General features: G+C 45.3%; 1 protein-coding gene and 1 long non-coding RNA gene across 3 annotated transcripts in view; one reads left to right on the top strand and one right to left on the bottom strand.

Moving 5' to 3' along the window:
• Window positions 1–500: 500 nt before the first annotated feature.
• Window positions 501–11,203, bottom strand: LOC116872700. 2 transcript variants are annotated; one of them, XR_004383687.1, is made up of 3 exons: window positions 11,060–11,203; window positions 953–1,101; window positions 501–825 (listed from the first exon to the last, which is right to left on the bottom strand). It is a non-coding gene; the product is annotated as an uncharacterized LOC116872700 (long non-coding RNA). The 2 variants fall into 2 exon arrangements; XR_004383688.1 differs by having other exon boundaries at window positions 501–821.
• A 1,326-nt stretch (window positions 11,204–12,529) lies between these two features.
• MED27 (mediator complex subunit 27) overlaps window positions 12,530–19,349 on the top strand; it is a 192,642-nt gene continuing 185,822 nt past the window's right edge. The window contains exons 1-2 of the mRNA XM_032866130.1: window positions 12,530–12,762; window positions 14,762–14,906. Coding sequence (XP_032722021.1) covers window positions 12,560–12,762; window positions 14,762–14,906 — 348 coding nt within the window. The 5' untranslated portion in view covers window positions 12,530–12,559. The remainder of the gene's footprint in view (window positions 12,763–14,761; window positions 14,907–19,349) is intronic.

Here is a 19,349-nt window from a genome sequence, read left to right as displayed (position 1 = left end):
TATCCCGTTCACAGGTAAGGAAACTGAGGCACAGGGAGGCCGCATCTCTTTTTCAAAGATACATGGATGAGAAGGGGCAGGGACAGGTTTTGAGCTCAGCTTGGAGGGTCTGGGCCCTAAACCCCCCAAGCTCGGCCACTGAAGCTAAAGGTGTCCCTCCAGGCTCTTCCCCTCTGCCTGTCCCAGCGGAGGACGGAGCATCTTCATCAGGCGGGCCTGCAGCTGTGAAGGGAGCTGCCTGGTCCCCCCGTGGAGGCGGAGGTTTTCAGCGACCAATCCGGCATTCTGCGCTTGGCTGGGCCGGGGGCGAGGTGCTCCGGGATTTGCCAGGTCTGCTCTGCGATCCTCTCCAGAATTACAGTGTCATCGTTATTATTGTTTTATCTAATCTGTTCTGGAGAACAACCATTTTGAAATTGGGCAAAAATACAGCCTAATATATTTAAACATATATATTTTTATTTTTATAGGATTTAAAAATAAATGCATTGATGTACATTTTCCAAGTGCCTGCCTGCTGAATTCCTAATGTAATACAACATGACTCAGAGCTAAATTTAAAGAGAGAAGCACATATGTTTAAAGCAGGCAGCAACTTTCAATCTGAGGAGAAACAGAGTCAAAAGTATTTTTTTTAGCGAGTGAACGGACTGAGTGCAAAGTGAATTATCTGCGCGCCATCTGGGCAGTCGGCTGTTTCTCAATCCTTCGCAACTCTAATTTTAAGCCGTTATTTGGCCTTTAAATAACAATGTCTTTTCTTTCCATTGGAATTTGCACCAGATTCCGCATTTATTGCGCTATCAGCTCCAAAAAGAGACCTATCTTTGAGAGCAAAAAGAGCAAAAGTTATTGAACGTATTACTCTGCAGATTGGCTCTGGGAAAAAAACAGCAGTCTGATATTTTGCAAATGAAGTTTGACATATTCTGGGACGGCATATTGTACTCACCACAAACAGGCTGGTTGTGCCCGGAGGGGAAAGCTTAATTAAGGCCCCCTTAACAGCGTGCAACTGGAGGAAAAAGACTCAGGGCACACTCTTCGTGACCTTCACGTTCTTCTGTGGGCTTCTCGTTTATGAATGGTCTTGATTTTCACCTAGAAAACAGTACAGTGGATTATCGAATTTTAGCTCCAAGGGGGGCTCTGCTCCAACCTTCCAACCGATGCCAGACTCCCTTGCATGGAGTTTCAGATAAATATCCATTTACTTTCTGTCTGAATACCGTTAGTCATGGAACTCGCTGCCTTTCCCATTGTAGGAAGCCCTTTGCAACATGACGGTGAAACCTTCCTCCCCACAGCTCCCTCACAAGTGGTTCTCGTAATCGCCACCATATGCCATAGAAGGAGTCTTCCCCATGGTTGCATGAAGGTGAGTTGAAGGTCACCGTCATGACCTTCCTCCTGCCCTCATCTTCTCCGCTCCAAGCTACGGATGCCCAGCTCCTCTAAGGAAAGAATGTGACGATTGAGGAGGTTCTCTACAGTAAAGACGGTGATATTTTGGGAACCTGTCCATAGTGGAGAGGACAAAGGAGATGTCTTGAATATCTGTGAAGCCCGATGTTTTGTCTATTTCATTCGAAACCCAAACACTCTATTCCCTCCGTAAGCTCTGCGTCTGTATCTTCTCTTCAGAGGTGTGGACTGTCCTGAAGACTAGAATCTGATTGGCACAGGGGCTCTCAAAGGGGAAGTCTTGATGACCACACCACCCAGTCAAAAGACCCCTCAGCTCCTTCCTGTTCCCTCTCTTTTACCATGAGAAAAAAAAAATACCAATGAACTTTCCAGAATTAATGAGAGTTGACTCCAACAAAGACTCATGGGACTGCGTTGGCACGTCATCAATGTATGGCCCAAGAGTTCTCTCCACAATTGATGTTTGCCCCTCCCCTGACTTCTCCTTTCCCCTCCCTCTGCGAGAATGTTCTGCCTGCAGATATCCCCCCAGCTTCTCCCCTTGTTCACCAGTTCACCCCCAAAGATCTTATCAGACCGACTTGTCAGAATGGTCGCCTCCCTGTCACTCCGTTCACGCGTCCTGCTGTACTTTCCTTCTTAACTGTTCTCACTCCATGCCATGCTCCAGGTAAAGCTACGCTTTTTATCATGTTTCTCTTCCCCAGAATGTAGGCTCTGCGAGGCAGGGACTTTAGCCATGGACCTTGGTGAATCCGTCGGGCATGTTTGATTCATCAATATTTATTGGATAAATGTTTGAGGCTCGATTGGCAGATATCAATCTCAGGATATCCTGCAGACGGGCTTGAGAGGGACTGGCTTAACTTTAATGCTACCTCCCTCATGAGTTCCTTCTGACTCCCAGAGAAAGTGACTCTCCCTTCCATAAGTTCTCTTCAAACCCCGGCCATCATTCAGGTGGCCTTGATCTTACAGCAGTTTGAGGTTTAGCTGACTTGCATTCACATCTCTCTTGTTAGGAGCAGTTTCCGGAGAGCAATCACTCAGCCAGATGCCAGCAGGTGCACAGAAAACACAGGTATAAAAAGGAATGACGTCCTCCTCCTCCTCCCTCTGTTCTCTTTAACAGAAAGGCTTTGGAGGTATTTTGGCTTATGATAGCTCTTCATGGTGAAAACCTGTCATATCCAGAACAATTTGGGGTGCTTGTTAGCAGTTTGGGTGAGGCACAGTATATGAATATCTCGAAAAAGCTCATACTGTTTGCTCAATTACATTCACTATAATGTGTGGCACCATTTCAAATTTATTTAAAAAGTCCTCTTACAACTCAACAATAAAAAGACAAAGGACCCGGGCGCCTGGGTGGCTCAGTGGGTTAAGCCGCTGCCTTCGGCTCAGGTCATGATCTCAGGGTCCTGGGATCGAGTCCCGCATCGGGCTCTCTGCTCAGCAGGGAGACTGCTTCCCTTCCTCTCTCTCTGCCTGCCTCTCTGCCTACTTGTGATCTCTCTCTGTCAAATAAATAAATAAAATCTTAAAAAAAAGACAAATGACCCAACTTAAAAATGAACAAAGAATCGAATAGACATTCCTCCAAAGAAGATATTCAAATAACCAATAGACATCTTTAGCCATAAGAGAGATGCAAGTCCAAACCGCGGGGGTCTGGTTCCCACTAGGATGGCTATAATCAAAAAAACAGATGATAAAAAGCATTGGTGAGGATGTGGACAAAGTATGGTTCTCATACATTGCTCGTGGGGATATGAAACGGTGTAGCCACTGTGGAAAACTTTGGCAATTTTCCAAAAATTTAAAGTTATCGCATGACCCAGCAATTCCACTCCTAGATAAACATCCAAGAGGACTGAAGGCATATATCCGTCCACACAGTAACTTGTACACATGTATTTATAGCAGCATTATTCACAGTAACCAAAAAAGTGAAAGCCACCCAAATGTCCACTAACCGCTGAATGGATGAACAAAATGCCGTACGTTCATTTTCTTTAGCCATAAAGAGAAATGAAGTGCTGACCCATTATCTGTAACATGGGTGAGCCTTGAAAACATTATGCTCAGTGAAAGAAGCCAGATACAAAAGACCACTTATCGTACGATTCCATTTATACGAGATTTGCAGAATAGGCAAGTCCATAGAGACCAAGAATCGTTAGCGGTCTCCGGGGACTGAAGGGAGTGGAAAATATTCTGGAATTAGATAGTGGGTGATGGTTGCACCACTTTCTGGATATATTAGAAACAGTTCTTTACAAGGTGAGTATTAAGGTATGTGAATTATATCCCAATAAAACCGTTATTTTAAAGCAAAAAAAAAAAGTCATCACCTTTCAGTAATTGAACACTTACTAAAAACAATTAGCATACAGCTCTTGAATTTCAATCCATTCTGGAAAACAAAACAAAACAAACTTCATGATGGAAAACATCAAACAATATAATGAAACCTACGAACTCATCACCAGTTTCAACAATTATCTTCTTTAAAAAAATATTTTGTTTATGTATTTATTGAGGTGGGGGGCGAAGGGCAGAGGGAGAGAGAGAGAGAGAATCCCAAGTAGACTCTGTGCCTGGCATGGAGCCTGATGTAGGGATCGATCTTATGATCCCAAGACTGTGACCCCCGGTTCAAACTGAGTCGGACATTCAACTGACCTAGCCCACCCAGTCGCCCTAACCGCCAATCTTCTCTCATCCTTTCCCCATCTGTCTCTGTGCCCCCATATAATTTTGAAGCAAAACTCACATATCACATTATTTTACCCATAAATACGTACCTCTAAAAAACACACACACACAAAAATTGAGGTGCCTGGGTGGCTCAGTCTGTTGGGTGTCTGACCGTTGATTTTGACTCAGGTCCTGGTCTCAAGGTTATGAGATCGAACCCCACCCGGGGAGTCTGCTTTTCTTCTTCTCCACCTGTCCCTCCCCCTACTCTCAGGAGTGTGCTCTCTCTCTAAAATAAATAAATCTTTTTTTAAAAAACCCCAGAAAACATATTCACATCTCTCTTATTGTCTTACAAACTTTTGAAGAAACAGTTTGTATAATGTCCTTTTTTATTGTTACCTCCATTCTCCATGGAAACATGGAGACATGAATAACAATCATTGCTATTTACAGGAGCAGCTACTGTGTGCCTGGCAGCTCGCTGGGGGCTTTCCAGATATTACCCAACACAACTCTTGCGTCCATCGTGAGGAGTTGGCTGTTATCACTGTCGGTGCCCCTTCCCCAGGTCAGGGAGGTTAACGGACTCAGCCAAGGGTCAGGCTGCCTTACCCAACCTCTAGCTCCTACTCATGCCTCTCCCTTGCCTGCCTTTATTTTAGGACTGTGCTCACCAATAGTGTAGCTACTGGCCACACGTGGCTACTGGGCTGAATGGTAGCTAATGTGCCTAGTCCAATTTGAAATGCACTGTAGGGTAAGATACATGAAGATTTCCAGAGGTTTAGCAGGCAAAAAAAAATAATGAAAATCTCAGTAATTTTCATACTGAAATGTCATGGTTCAGATATATCCTATTATATAAATTATATTACTAAAATTAATTTGACCTGTTTCTCTTTACCTTTTCCTTCCAGTTAAGGCAAAATACACGTAACAAAATGGACCATCGTGGTCGTTTTTTAGCGCACCAATTCAGGGGCATCAAGTACATCCACAGTGTTGTGCAACCGCCATCCGTCTCCAGAACTTTATGATCTTCCAAACTGAAACTCTGTGCCCATTAAACACTAACTGCTCATTCCGCTTCCTTCAGCCCCTGGCAACCACCGTCTACTCTGGATTTGATTACTCTCGGTATCCCATGTAAGTAGAATTAGATGGTATTTGTCTTTTTTGTGACTGGCGTAGCCTATTTCACTGCGCATAATGACTTCAGGCACTTATGTTGTAGTACGGGTCCTTTTTTGAGCCCAAATAATATTCTACTGCACAGATAGTCAACACTTGCTTAACCATTTACCCACTGATGGATATTGGGGTTGCTTCTACCATTTGGCTGTTGTGAACAATGCTACTATGAACACGGGTGTACATATATCTTTTCGAGATCCTGTTTTTGATTCGTTTGAGTGCATACCTGGAGTGGAATTGCTAAACAATGTAGCACTTCTCTTTTTCGATTTCTGAGGCAACACCATCCTATTTCCCACAGTGGCTGCACCATTTTACCTCCCCACCCTCAGGGTACCAGGGCTCCAGTTTCTCCACATCCCCACCAAAATGTATTTTCTTTCCTTCTTCTTAAAATAGTAGTCATTCTGGGGCACCAGGGTGGCTCAGTCAGTGAAGCTTCTGCCTTTGGCTCAGGTCATGATCTCAGGGTCCTGGGATCGAGTCCGGCATCGGGCTCCTTGCTCAGCGGGGAGCCTGCTTCCCTCCTCCTCCGCCTGCCTCTCTGCCTGCTTGTGATCTGTCAAATGGACAAATAAAATCTTAAAAGAGAGAGAGAGAGAGAGAGAGAGAGAGAGAGGTGGAATTCAGGTTCCCAGACTCCTTTGCAGTGAGAGGTGGCCATGTGACCCTGTTCTGGCCAATGAGGTGTAGGCAGAAGTCTGCTCCTTCCTTCTTCTTCCTGCCTGAAATGCAGAGCTGGAACCCAGCCACCCTGCAACACTGAAGTGAAAGAAATGAGTCTGGAACTAAGGGCACTCGGGCAGACTGACAAAGAGCTGTGGGTCCCTGATGATCCATTGTAGCAGCCCCGTATTATGTACCCCTGACCACTTCTCATGTGAAACCCGTCCACCCTCTCTCTTTAAACTACCTTTATGTCATATGCTATTGTTAGTTTCAGCCAAACGCTTCTCCGGTGGGATCCCTTGGAAGGGGACAGCTGGGATTTGAACACACGTGTCTGTCTGTCCTTCAAAGCTTGGGCTCTTTCCACTTCTACCCCCCACTGCCTTCCAAGAATGGACGGGTGTTACTAAGAAGGTGGGAACTGGTGAGGCTGTCCTCCACACCTGCTATCCCTGAACAGGCAAAGTGATTTGCAACCACATGGGGGACAGACATCACCTGCAGGGAACGTGTTCACTTTACACACAAAGATTTACAGTTAGAGTGTCTATAGCTGTACAGTTTCACGTGGAAAAACTGGGCGGTCAACGATAAGGAACTCAAGAAATTACATAAAGCCACTGAATGGAATCTTTGGGAGACTTTGACATGTTTTACAAGACTATTAGATGAAAGGAAAATGTATTTAGGCTATACTATGAACAACAGAGGTCATGATACAGTAGGGTTCCAGTTTTATAAAATAATGCATATGTGAGAATAACCAAAATGTTGAGGTGGAATTGTGCATAACCTTATTTTCCTATGTAGGTTTTCTCTATAGTTTCCAACATTTCAAAGTACGTGTTTGTGATTAGGTAAAATAAAGCAACACACGAAAAAGAATCAGACTCCAGCGCCAAGGGGAATGGGTCGTCTCTTTGTCAGGAATCTGAGGTGCCTTCTTTTGTTGTCTGACCTGAGGCTTAGAGGAGGGGGTGTGAGGCTGGAGGGGAGTCCTGGGAAGAGGAGGGGGTGCTAATGAGAGCTCCTGAGACAGGGATCTTGTGTTGCCCTGGCTGCCCATCTGTCTGGGCTTCCCCCCGGGAACCTGAAAGCCTGGCATCCGCCCTCTGCTCCCACATTCTGTGTGAGGGTTACACGCTTAGTAGCTTCTGACGCTAGCGGCCCATTGTCAGTCTTGATTAAAACACACAATCCACATAACGCAGTAATAGAATTAGAAGGCAATCCCTCCCTCAAATGGGCTGCGGTAGAGGCTCAACAAACAACCTGCGTTTTGTTCCACTTTGATTTGGCCTAATGTGTTGGTAAAAGTGTCCATCCCTGAGATGCTTTGTGCTTAATTACGTATAAACATGGGAGAAAGCGGAGGTCCCTAACAACATGCTTGGTGGTTGATTAAGTGAGCGTCCAAATGGGCAATCAATAATTTACTAAAATATTTAAAATACCTCCTGGCTTCCTGTGATGGGAAGAATACGGCTCGTGTGTGGTCCATTGTTGACTTCTCTGCAGGTGGAGATAGTCCCTGTCTTTCTGGTGTCTCTGCCTCTAAGCCTGGATACCTCTGCCCACTTTCTTCATGGCTAGAGGGTGTACTTTCGCAAACACAGATCTAATCACAGCACAACCCACTTCAAACTGTCCATTGCGCTCCCTTACCTCTATCCCCCACCACACCTGTTTAGCCCCTCGTCTCCTTGGAAGGCTTGACCCAGACCTCCCCTGTGCAGAGGATGGCGTAACCACCTTCTCTAAGAACTTCAAAATTCTGTGTGCAGGTCTCTTATCTTGCCGTTGAATCTCACTGCGTTTCACATTCCATTTGTGTCTGTCTCCCCGGCGAGGCTGTGAGTGAGCGCCATGAGAACAGGAACGAGTTCCACAGGGATCCTTATTTAATCCTTTTATTCAGTGAGTGTCCCTGGGTAACGAATGAGTTGGAGTGCAGGAATTCTGGTGCAGTGTTGTGACCAGAATTAACAAGGAGTGATCCTCTCCCTTTTCTCCTTTTTGAATTACTAACGCGTTCCTCCTAATCTTCCCCTCCTGGATTGTTAGTTCTGGAGGTGATCCTACTTCCTTGTTCTCTAGATGCGAGATCTGGGGTTCAGAAGGGTTAACTCATTCGTTGGGGGGACACCAGTCTAGGCTGATTTCCTGCTCTCCAGGATCCTCTGTCTTTGGGATCATTTGATCACCGTCCTCATCATGCTAAAACCACAAGAGGCAAGATAAGAGGAAAACAGGAGTCAGGGGCAGGGTGGGGTGGGTTCAGAAGAGATCAAAGGAAGTTTCTCAACCATACTTGCATTAGATTAATTTTAATGAACTTGACTCTAAACAATTTAAAACTCAGGGATGCAGTGAGCCTTCAGGTGAATGTGAAGGAACACGTAATCCACTTCAAATATTTGCAGTGACATTTGTCAGGGCTAGACTGCGCCTGGTTTTACCACCAGCTCCCCAGCTGTTTAACAAAATGTCGAGCACATCCAATATCTATATTTGTTGAATGACTAACTCGCATGCCTACTATGTCCCCTAGAACTGTATGCTGCCTCAATTTAATCCTCGGAGCAACCCCCAAGGTCTTAAGCATGATGCCACACTGATTACGACAGGTGGCTTAGTTACGTCTGGCTTATCCAAGGCAGATTTGGGTTTAAATCTATCTGGTGACATTCTGCCCGGCTATCCAATGCAGTGTTCTGCATCTAGTAAATCCTTAATAATTATTAATTGATGAGGGTGCTTTCTTGGTCTGAATGCTTAAACCACATGCTCTCTGAATATGATGGGAGTTGCAGCATATTTTAATTAAATACTGACAACTTTAATTCTGATTGTTCATTCTAATACTCTTGAGCTGATAGCACCAAGCTAATGGCTTGTTCATTTTGGAAGATATTAGCAGCAGGGTGCTGCCTTTTACCCAAACATAAGATCACAATAATTAAAATCTGATATTGCTCGAAATGAACTCCTTTTAAACTAATTTATATCCCACAAACACACGCAGATGCAAGCATATATGTGCCAGCATTCTCAAGGATTTACAGCACCTTAGAGAAACTCTGTCCATTCCCTTCCAAAAGTTTTCTGTTGCTGTGATGAAAGACTCCTTACTAGGTTCAGGGGGAAATGTGCATTTCCACAGATCAATTTCTGAGTTTCCCAGAAGAGGGGAACCAGAGAGAAATCCTGAAAACTAATGACTGTGGGAGTGGAGCATTTGGTACTTTATAGCTCCAATCAGTATCTAAACCACTGAATCAGAGAGTAAGACAAAGGACAATCTTATTGTGTGGGGGGTGGAGAGGGAGAGGGTGGGCGGGGGAGGTGGGCTGAGCAGCGGGGAGAGATATCTGAGTATACAAAGAGATGAAGTAATTTGGAGGGAAGATCCAAGAAGCAAACATAATATATCGTGTTAATTCTTTGCTTCCAAAAACTTACACTGAGCATCTATTGTGCCCCAGGCCCTGGAGACTTGCTGGCTACAAGCTAGCTGTGGGCCATCCCCCCATGGTGTTTGCCTTAGAACATGATTCTTACCAGAGGTCCATGTTTGGACTTTAGGGAGGCTATGAACCCTTGGAAATTATATGCAAAATCTTGGGTTGGTAAGTACATATTGGTGTGGGCAGAGGTAGACTGGCACATTTTTTTCTTGGGGACAAAGTATGCAGCCAGGGTCACATTCTCTAAGCCTTCAGGGATTCCCAGTAAGGTACATAACCACAATAATAGAGTTTGCCTTCTCTAATCTCCCCCTCCAAGGGATGAACAAACTACAAGGGAAGCCAAAATCAAGAGAAGCCAACAGACACCGATATTTCCCTTCATTTACGAAGCTAAAAGAGGATTTTCTCCAAAAATCTTTAAAAACAAAAGCCAAAACCCTGTACTCCAAAGGAGATTAAAAAAAAAAAAAAAAGGCCACCAAGAAATAGTGAATTATAGGACACAGGTAAAGGACAAGCTCTTAGCAGCATGGTCATGTCACTAGAGATATTTGACCCAATAGACACATTGTACATCCTTGCCGGATTCTGAGCAGTGTCCTCAAGAGGAGATAGAAGCCTGGCTCACAGGCCCACGGGAGGCTCTCCCAGCACATTCTCCTGACAGCTACAATCTTCTGGAGTATTTATTACTTTTCAGGCATTATTTCAAAAGCTTTGCCTTCATGTTGTTATTGAACCTCACAGCTATTTAATAAAGATGGGCATGATTCCTAGTTCTATTTCACAGATGAGAAAACCGAAGATCAGGGAGTTCTGGGACTTGTCAAGAGTTCCACAGCTGGAAGTTTCTCCTATCTCTTACCCCTCCTTAGGAAAAGCTGTCAATGGCAATGCTTGAAGGTGGTGTAGATGTCAGGAAATGAAAGCTATGATGTAAGCCCAAGACAATGAACGCCCCCCGCCCCCAACTTTTAATTTTCTCCCGGAACTATTCGTCCATCTAAATAGTGTCTAAACACTCATGGAGAGCACCGTCAGGGTCCAGTTTTGGAGGAGAGTTTCTTTCCTGCTCCACAACTAGAGAATTTGAATTGAGGTGGTGTGGGGGCGGGGCCAGGGAGGAGTGAGCTTGGAGAAGGAAGAGTGGAGATGTACTAAGGAAGTGGGTTTGAGGTGAACTCCACAATTTCACATTGCTGGTCAGGACAGCCTGGCAAAATTGAAAATTTCTCTTACCACTTAGACCATGTTTACACTTTCCATGCCCTTTATTGACCTCTGTTTACAACAACTAATCTTGACGTCATTTCAGACTGATAGTTGCAAGAATAGTACAAACTATTCCTGTATACCCTTCCCCCAGATTCCATAATTGTTAATATCTTACCACATTGGCTCTGTACTTCTCTCTATAAATAAATATCTTCATACTATTTTCTTTTTCATAGAGATGCTTTCATAAATTATGCTGTTTTATGCCTTTAAGGTATCTTCCCCCAAACAAGGATGACCTCTCTCATAACCACAGTTGAGTGATCAAAATCATGAAATCATCAGCGACATATTAAAATACTATGAACTAACCCACAGACCTTATTCAGATCTCACAAATGGTCTCCATGATGTCAGCAAAGAGAGTCCCAGGTCACATGCTTCTTTGTCTTCCATGACATGGATGTTTTGTGGAAAAGTATAGGTCGGTCGTTTTGTCAAATGTCTTCGAGTTTATCTCACATCCTGATCAGATTTTGGTTTCCCATTTTTGGCAGGAATATCACAGAATTCATGTTGCACTTTTCTCTGTGCATTGTGTCGGGAGACGGTTTGTCCTACCACAGTAAGGTCAACCTGGGGTGGTGTCTGCCAGGTCGCTCCACTGTGAAGTCAATAGGACCCCCCTCTTTAACATTACTGAATTAAAAAAAAAACAAGAATTATGGTAAAATACACACAACATAAAATTTACCATTTAACCATTTTTAAGCGTCTCGTCCTGCAGCATTGAGGGCTTTCACGTTGCTATTCAACCACCACCACCATCCACGGAAATTTTTCATCTTCTTGAACTGAAACTCTCTGCTGATTGAACACTAACTCCTCATTCTCCCCTTCCCCCAGCCCCTGGCACCCACCATTCTACTCTCTGTCTCTAGGGTTTGCCTACCTAGGTATCTCATCAGTGGAATCATATGGTGTTTGTCTTTATCTGACTGTCTATTTCACTCAGCATAATGTCCTCAAGGTTCACCACGTTGTAACCGGTGTCAGAATTTCCTTCCGTTTGAATGCTGGACAGATATCCCCTTGCTGTATATACCACACGTTGTTTATGAATTTATTCCATGACGGACATGAGCTGCTTCAGCCTTTTGGATATTGTGAATAATGCGGCTATAAACTTGAGGGAACAAGTACCTGTTTCAGTCCCTGCTTTCCTTTCTTTTGAGTATATAACCAGAAGTGGAGTTGCTGGGTCATTATTTTACTCTTCTTAATTAATGAGCGTCTTGTGGGATGATACTTGGAGACTATGCAAATATCCAGTGACTCCTCACACTTCCACCCACCGGTTTCAGCATTCCTTGACTCCTACCCGAAGCAATTATTCTTCTAATGGTTGCCAAATGGTAATTTTCATTCTATCATTTCTTCTACTTCTATCCGCTGGCATTCTGCCGTAGGGAAAAAATCTCCCTTCCCTCTCATTTATCTAACAGTATGGACTCATTTTATCCAATGGGTCTTAATCCATTGCTCCATGGCCACTTTTCTGCTCTGAGCAATTCTTTTCCCTAGTATTTCCAAGAACTCAAGGTTGGGGAAACGCGGGAACTTTCTGTAGTAACTTCTCACCATTAAGAAAACCGAGAATGCAGCCTGACTTCCCCAAATTTAAGCGATCGCTTTCCCGCCTGCTCCTTCGCTCACTTGAGTGGAAACCCTCTTTCGGGCTGCGTCTGCACTGACCCCCTGGGCAGCCCGTCCCCGCGAGAACTACATTTCCCAGAGGCCTTCGGGGGTCTGCGTCATCAGCGAGCGCAGCCTTTAGTGAGCGAGGCCGATTTTGGAGAGCCCGCTGTGGCGGCGGCAACATGGCGGACATGCTAAGTGTCGGAGTGAACCTGGAGGCCTTTGCCCAGGCTATCAGTGCCATCCAGGCGCTGCGCTCCAGCGTGAGCAGGGTGTTCGACTGCCTGAAGGATGGCATGCGGAACAAGGAGACGCTGGAGGGCCGGGAGAAGGCCTTCATTGCGCACTTCCAGGACAACTTGCATTCGGTCAACCGGGACCTCAAGTAGGTACCGGCTGAAGGGGCCGGCGTCGGGGACCCTCCGGGCGCCCACCCTGCCCCGACCCCGCGCGAGTCTTAGTCTTCCTAGCCAGGGGCCGCTCTCAGTTCCTAGCTCGCTTGCTCTCTGCCCCTCCCTTCCAAGCCCATGCCTGTTCCTCAGGGACACCTCGTCTCCCACCCCCGCTTTCCCGTCTCTCTTCTCTTGGCCTCCTAGTCCTGGCTGTCTCCCGCCGCCCCGCACCTGCCGTGGGGTCGTTCTGTTCCTGACGAGGAGACGCGCTTTTCCCGTGCACTTCCACTTCTCGTCTCCGCCTGGCAGGTTTCTCACCTGTTAGGCCTTCGGTGCCCCGGCGTGTCTGATCGAATAGTACCAAACAGGACCCGCCCAGCGCTGCCCCAAACCCAAGTGCACTTGGTCCCTGGAGCACCAGTTCCTCGCCTCTGCACCTGGAATTCATCAGTTTCACACTACTCCAGACCCAAACTTGATAAAACAGGACTTGCTCTTTCCCTCTCCCCTGCCCCCTCCGGAACCGATCAGAATTCCACTCCCACTCCGCCCCTGTTCTGTTTCCTCCTCTAGAGAGACCTCATCTCAGGTTTGATCACTTATGTTTAGCCCCCTCCCCCCCATATTAATTTGCAATCCTTTAGGGTTAAGGATTGTATATTTCTTTCTCGTTCTTACAAGTCACTTTCTTCTACTTTCTAAGTGGTCCGGAAGAAATAAGTGAGAGGGTGTTTGTGAGATGCCCATCAGGTTGTAGGAACTCTTTAGCTGGTTAGGTTCTAAACTTGTCTTCCCTTCCTTAAGAGAGTCAGCCCTTTCTCGGGGAGGTTGGAGTTCCAGGATTTTTGCCTTTTACTTCTCAGAACTGACCTTAGCAGGGAAAGGCATTTGCTAAGATAGTCATCCTGCAATTTCTGGAATGGATGGATTCCCCCTCCCCCCAACTTGGTCTCCTTAGTAACCAGATGGAAGGCGGAGGTAGGATGGAGGAGGTGGTGACCAAATGATGGGTGGTGCCTCTTTTGATTTTTTTTTTCCCCTAAGTAGTTGCTATTCTTTTTTGGTGGAAAGCCAGGAAATCACACACCCCTCCTCAACTCCCACATTCACTTGCTGTTCTCTGGCGCACTGCCAGCTAATACTTTTCCCTGCTTGAGGGGATGCAGTGGCTCTTCTCTGCTCTCTTCCGTTTCCTCCCTTGGGTAATGTTCAGGATCTCACAACCCTCTACCCTTCTAGAAAGCTTATAGTACCCTGTCGCCTTTTTAAATCTTTGTGCAGTAGTGCCAAGAAGAAGGTGGCTGAAAATTCCAAAATGAGTGTGGCATGAGAAGCTGTTCCTAGAGAGTCTTTTGTTGACAGTTTGAGACTGGCCTCACAGAACATGCTCCTGGAATGTGCTTTTGCTGTTGGCTCCCTTTCCCCAGCTTCTCTAGAGTTTTCCTGCTAGACTGAAGTATGTTTGTTTGACACAGCCCCCTCTGGGGTGTCTTCCCATTCCGTTTGTTTGTTTTATCTCTTCTTTGTTTTGTTAAGTTTTACCCTCTGTGAAGTACCGTGTACCAGTCTGTCCCTATGTGGATGATAAATAATCATCTATTCAGGTACTTGCTGTTCTGCCAAATGTAATGATCTGTATGTGGGTCTGGAAACTCTTCGTGAGAAGCGATGTTATACCACATTTCAAAATTCCAGAAAGTCGCCCTCCCCACCCTGAGAATAATTTGGGTTGTTACATCCTGACTTTAGGAGTCTTCCCGCTTCCAGTGCTCTTAACTTTTTTCCTCCTTTAGAACGGCACCAGAGAGCTCGGTTTTAAAATAAGATAAGCTCCCACTTAAGGGTTTTCTTGATTGTCGGAGATCTTAACCTTTCACAGTGTTTCTTAAGAGACTTCTGATGGACATTTTGAAGAACAGCCTTTGTTCTGGTTGGCTAAACCCTGGAGTTTCGTTGGACCCAGGTTTATTGCTTTACCTGTTTATTTTTCAGTGAGCTGGAACGTCTGAGCAATCTGGTAGGCAAGCCATCTGAGAACCATCCTCTCCATAACAGTGGGCTGTTGAGCCTGGATCCTGTGCAGGACAAAACTCCTCTCTATAGTCAACTCCTGCAAGCGTATAAATGGTCAAACAAGGTAAGGGAGATATGTCAGAAATGGAGCGGATACAGAAAAAACCAAGTTTTCTTAACATTTCATAAATGCAGAAGGGGAGGGTGTAAGTTTTTGTTTCTTTTTGTCGTCGTCGTTCTTGATTCAAAATTCAGATTTTGTTCTCGATGCGATTACAGAGGTGGAAGTTGTATAATTTCTTTATGAGCTATTCTGTAGTCCTTTGAAGTCTTTGGGGATTAGTCATGATGCTCAGGTAATTAATTTGTTTAAAAAGTCCTAAATCAGGTGTGGTTAGGACTCTATACCTGGAGACTGGGTATAGGGAGCAGCTTTTATGAACCCCTTGAATTCCTGTGTAAAACGTTGTGGTATGTGCATTTTGTTTTTCCTGGGGCAGCCTTCCTAGCTTTTGTCAGATTCAGAGGAGTCCATAACCCCTAGAAGGTTAAGGACTGGTGGTCCGAATGTTCAACCACTCACACTGTTTGTGTTGCTCGTGCTATCTTCCCCTGTCCTCCCTGGAAGACGTGAGAGCGCCGTCTGTTTGGTTGCTCTCCGCTCTAACTACATCGGGGGAGACGTGAAATCTGCTATTCGTGGTTTCCTTCAGCAAGCAGCCCTGTGGCGTAGACCCTGGGACAGCTGTAATAGGAAAACTAAGCTCTAGTCTAAAAATAGCCGTTAACAGGCTCATAAGCCTGGAAACAGCTAGTTTGTTTACTCACAAGCTCCTTTTATTTGGGTGCTGCGAGTTGTTGTGTATTTTTTTTCCTGCTGATAAAGAGCTAGAATGTATGTTTGGAATGACTTGGGAAACTTCTTTCATTAGACTGTGCTACTTCTCTGGAGACCATTGTTCTCACAGTTACTGGTTCTGAATTGCTATGGCCCTCCCGTCATCCATTGTCTTTTCCCTCTTTTCTGTGGTCCTCCTGCCCACCCCCCACCCCCGGTTTTGGATGAGAGACGAGCATTGAGAGTTTTTCTGGTGTGCAGATTTTTATCTTTAAGTTTCTTGGTGATATTTAGTATATTTTGGTTTGAAGTGGGACCCTGGAAGCTAAGTCTGAGAGGCAGGGAGAGGTGATTGAACCTCTGATACAGACACTCAGCTGTAAGGGTTGTCCCTCAAACTCTGGGCTTCCGTTGGCAGAAAACCCAGTTTGGTCTTCAGCATCAGGGTGCCCAGTTGGTACGGGGATCTGTCGCTCTCCTGTTCTCTGTAGGTCTGTTTTCCTGGGTTGGCCTGATGTCTGTAAGTGGTGGGAAAGAGGGCCCAGCGGTTGTGAATTTGCATCGCTCTCACACCACGTGATCTCCTGGTGTGGTGCCAGATCCTGAAAAAGGATTTTAGGCCTGCTTGGTAGGTGGCCCCTATCTAAGTAAACAGTTCATCGAATCCAGCGCTGGGATCCTCTAATTGGGTGATGCGGATCACCTGAGGCACAGGAAGTGGGGCTCCTGGGAGCTGGAGAGGCAGTTTCCTAAAGGCGGGGATGCAGGGCAGATAAAAATTATGTCTTTGTCACAGAGATTCTTCCAGCCCTACGCAGATAGCACTGCTCTGTCAGGCTGTCCTGTCGGAGCCTCCTTGTTTTCCCAGGGACGCTGTCAGTCATCCTTAGCTGAGTTTACCTAGGGATTGGGTGGGATCTGGTCATTAGGTACATGGTGTGACTTCCTTCTGGTTGGACTCCTGGTAGAAAGTCTTGCTTTTTGGTGTTTGGACACAGAAACTGTGTTGGTGTATCACATGGGTGGTGGTGTTTTTGGAACAGCCTAGAGCTACGGAGACTTTTCAATGGAGGGAAGACTTAGGCCAACTGAGAAGCCATGAGTGACCCGGGACTCCTAGTGGAAGTGACTGGTTTCAGGTTGAATGAAGGTAGTTTACTTGTTCGCCGAATTTAATAGTTAGTGTATTAAAATCCAGTTTCCTGCTCCTGACTCTTACCCTTGCTCTAAGGTGAAAAAGAGGTTGTATTAAGGAAAAGAAATAGTGTGTTCTGTGGAACTTCTAGTCGTGGAGATGCTGCAGATTAAGTAGTTTGTAAGTCCTGTAAGAGCAGTGTGAAAGCTCTGCGGTTGGGGGGGTGGCTGGGGTTTAAGTCACGTCCCTGGCCTGGGAGCTCCTCCTGTACAGTAGCTGCTTGTTCATCAGCTCCTTAGTGGCCCGGCAGAGGGGGTTTTGGGGGCTGCTTGTACCCCTGATCAGTAGAAACACAGAGAATGATTAAGGGATGTTTAGTTTAGGCCTTCTTTCATAGTGGAGCAGACTGAGGCCCGGTGAACTGACCTGCCCGTGGCTTCACAGTTAGACTAGAATTTGCATTTCCTGACTTAGCTCAGTGTTCTCTCCTCCAGACTTGATGCTTTAATCCATTTTGGCTTAAGGTTTTTGACTATAGAAAACATTTTTTTCCCTTCCACATTCATCCTGGAAGCAATTCGTGCGTTATCTTTTATTCATGAATCCGTAGGCATTTTGCTAATTTGTAATGGTTTATTGAAAGATGGAGATGACAAGTGTGTGGTACGTGGGCCCCCAAACTATTGCTCTTGTCCAGGGCAGACACCACTAATCACTTTCTGCATTCCTTCCTGCTGAGGTCATGCAGGGGCTCGCAGCTCTGTTCTGGGGCTAGGAGGCCCCTGCCAATTTTTCAAAGATGGGCTGCGGGGAAAACATGTTTTTTATTTCCATTATGATAGATAATGTCCTGTTTGACTATGACTTATTTATACCCTACCTTACTCTAGAAAGGATTTAAGGTCGATTGCAAGAATACATAAAAACCTTGAAAGGAAAGAGGGAAACAATGATGAGGATGCCTTATGTACACTTCTTTAATAAACTCAAGACGTAGCCCCAAGAAATAAGCCAGTATTCTAATTTCCAGCTGGGGATATGGAAGCAGCAAGCAATTAGATGTGTTTATTTTGCCTCTCTTACAAATGAAAAGAGCTTTTTAATTGCTAAAGCTTTCATCATTCATCATTTTACCCTCAAAGAGTTTAAACCAGTAAGTGCATTAATATGTTAAGTGAAGTTTGGGGTAACTTGCCAATGTCAGCTTTACGCACTGTTGGCTAAGAATTGAAGGAAGTGTGGGAAAGGCTTTGATACCACCCATTATGTGATGAACTTTCTGTTTTATGTGCTATTGGCCATAGAAAAGTCTCGTTCATGCTTAATGACTAATTATTTTCTTTAGGGGATTTTGTAATTTTTGTAAAGTCAGTCGGAATATTAATTACATGGTAGTTGGCATAATTGTTAGGTTAACACATTTAAAAATTAATCTAATGTAATGAAATGATGGCAAATTGCTGAGAGCAGCACTTTCTCCGTGCTGATTTGGGGGAAGAATTTAGCTTTTGACTATTACGCACCTATAGATAATTGTTCTGTAGAGGGATGACAAGCTCTCTTGACGAGGGCAGAAATAATTGGTATCATCGCTGTCCTTTGCTGTGGGACAGTCTGTGCGGACCTTCTTTGGCTTCTTGTGTTTTGCAACACCAAGGGCTAGGCTGAATTTTTTCCGAAGATCCCCTGCTGAAGGTTTTCAGCGTCCTGTCACAGGCTCTTATCTCTGACTTTTGACTTATTTCTGACTTTTTCACTTGTTTGTGGCAGAGGCTGCTGGTGCATTTGCCTGAACAGCCGGCTGAGACTACAGCCTTGTCCAGTGACCTCTGAAGCAGAAAAGACCCCAAAGTGTCCCTTTCTTGGGGGGCTGGGAATTGGGCCCAGAGGAAGGTGTCCCTGCCGCCTCTGATTTTTTTTTTTTTTTTTACAGGCTTCATTTTTCAGTTTTATTAGAGAAAGAGCTGCTTTCTGCCCGAGAACATTCAGTTGGCAAGCGTGAAGGCATTTCCTCCAGTACACCTCCCCCACTGTTCTTCCCAGACTTTTTAGTTAGGTGGCCTTAAGTTACTGTGACTGTCATCTCGCTCAGACCTGTCCTCGAAGGTGCTCCTTGTGTTCCTGCGTCTTGGAGCTAACAGGGGTGGGGTTATTTGAAATGGAGCCTTTTCCTTTAGGGACCCTGTCCTCTTTTATGTCCCTGAGGAGTGGTGCTATGTCTGTCTTGTTCCCTGCTGGGAGTCCCCAGCACCTAGCAAGGCGCCTGGTCCACAGTAGGCATTCCGTTAAAATCAATGAATGAATGGAAGAATAAATGGAAGCTTTTTCTGTTGAATTTTTAATTTACAACCCCTTTTGTGGTTTGCTTGCTTGTGTTTTTAGTGAAGCATGATAAGGACATTTCCATTTTTGGCCATTACTGAGAAATTCAGTTGGTTCTTTGGAGATGAGAGACAGTTCTGAGATCCTGCGATGGAGGCCAGGGGTGGATTCCAGAAGGGTAATTGGGAAGGACAGGGTGAGGTCGGTTGGTGAACTGATGATAAGCTTCTTGAGGGCTGAGGTTAGCAGTTTTATCTACGACGCTTGTCACC

Source organism: Lontra canadensis, unplaced genomic scaffold (genome assembly GCF_010015895.1).
Source record: "Lontra canadensis isolate GAN:19392208 unplaced genomic scaffold, GSC_riverotter_1.0 scaffold30, whole genome shotgun sequence".
NCBI lineage: Eukaryota > Metazoa > Chordata > Mammalia > Carnivora > Mustelidae > Lontra > Lontra canadensis.
The sequence above is the reverse complement of the archived record's forward strand: the minus strand, read 5'-3'. Positions and strand labels throughout refer to the sequence as shown.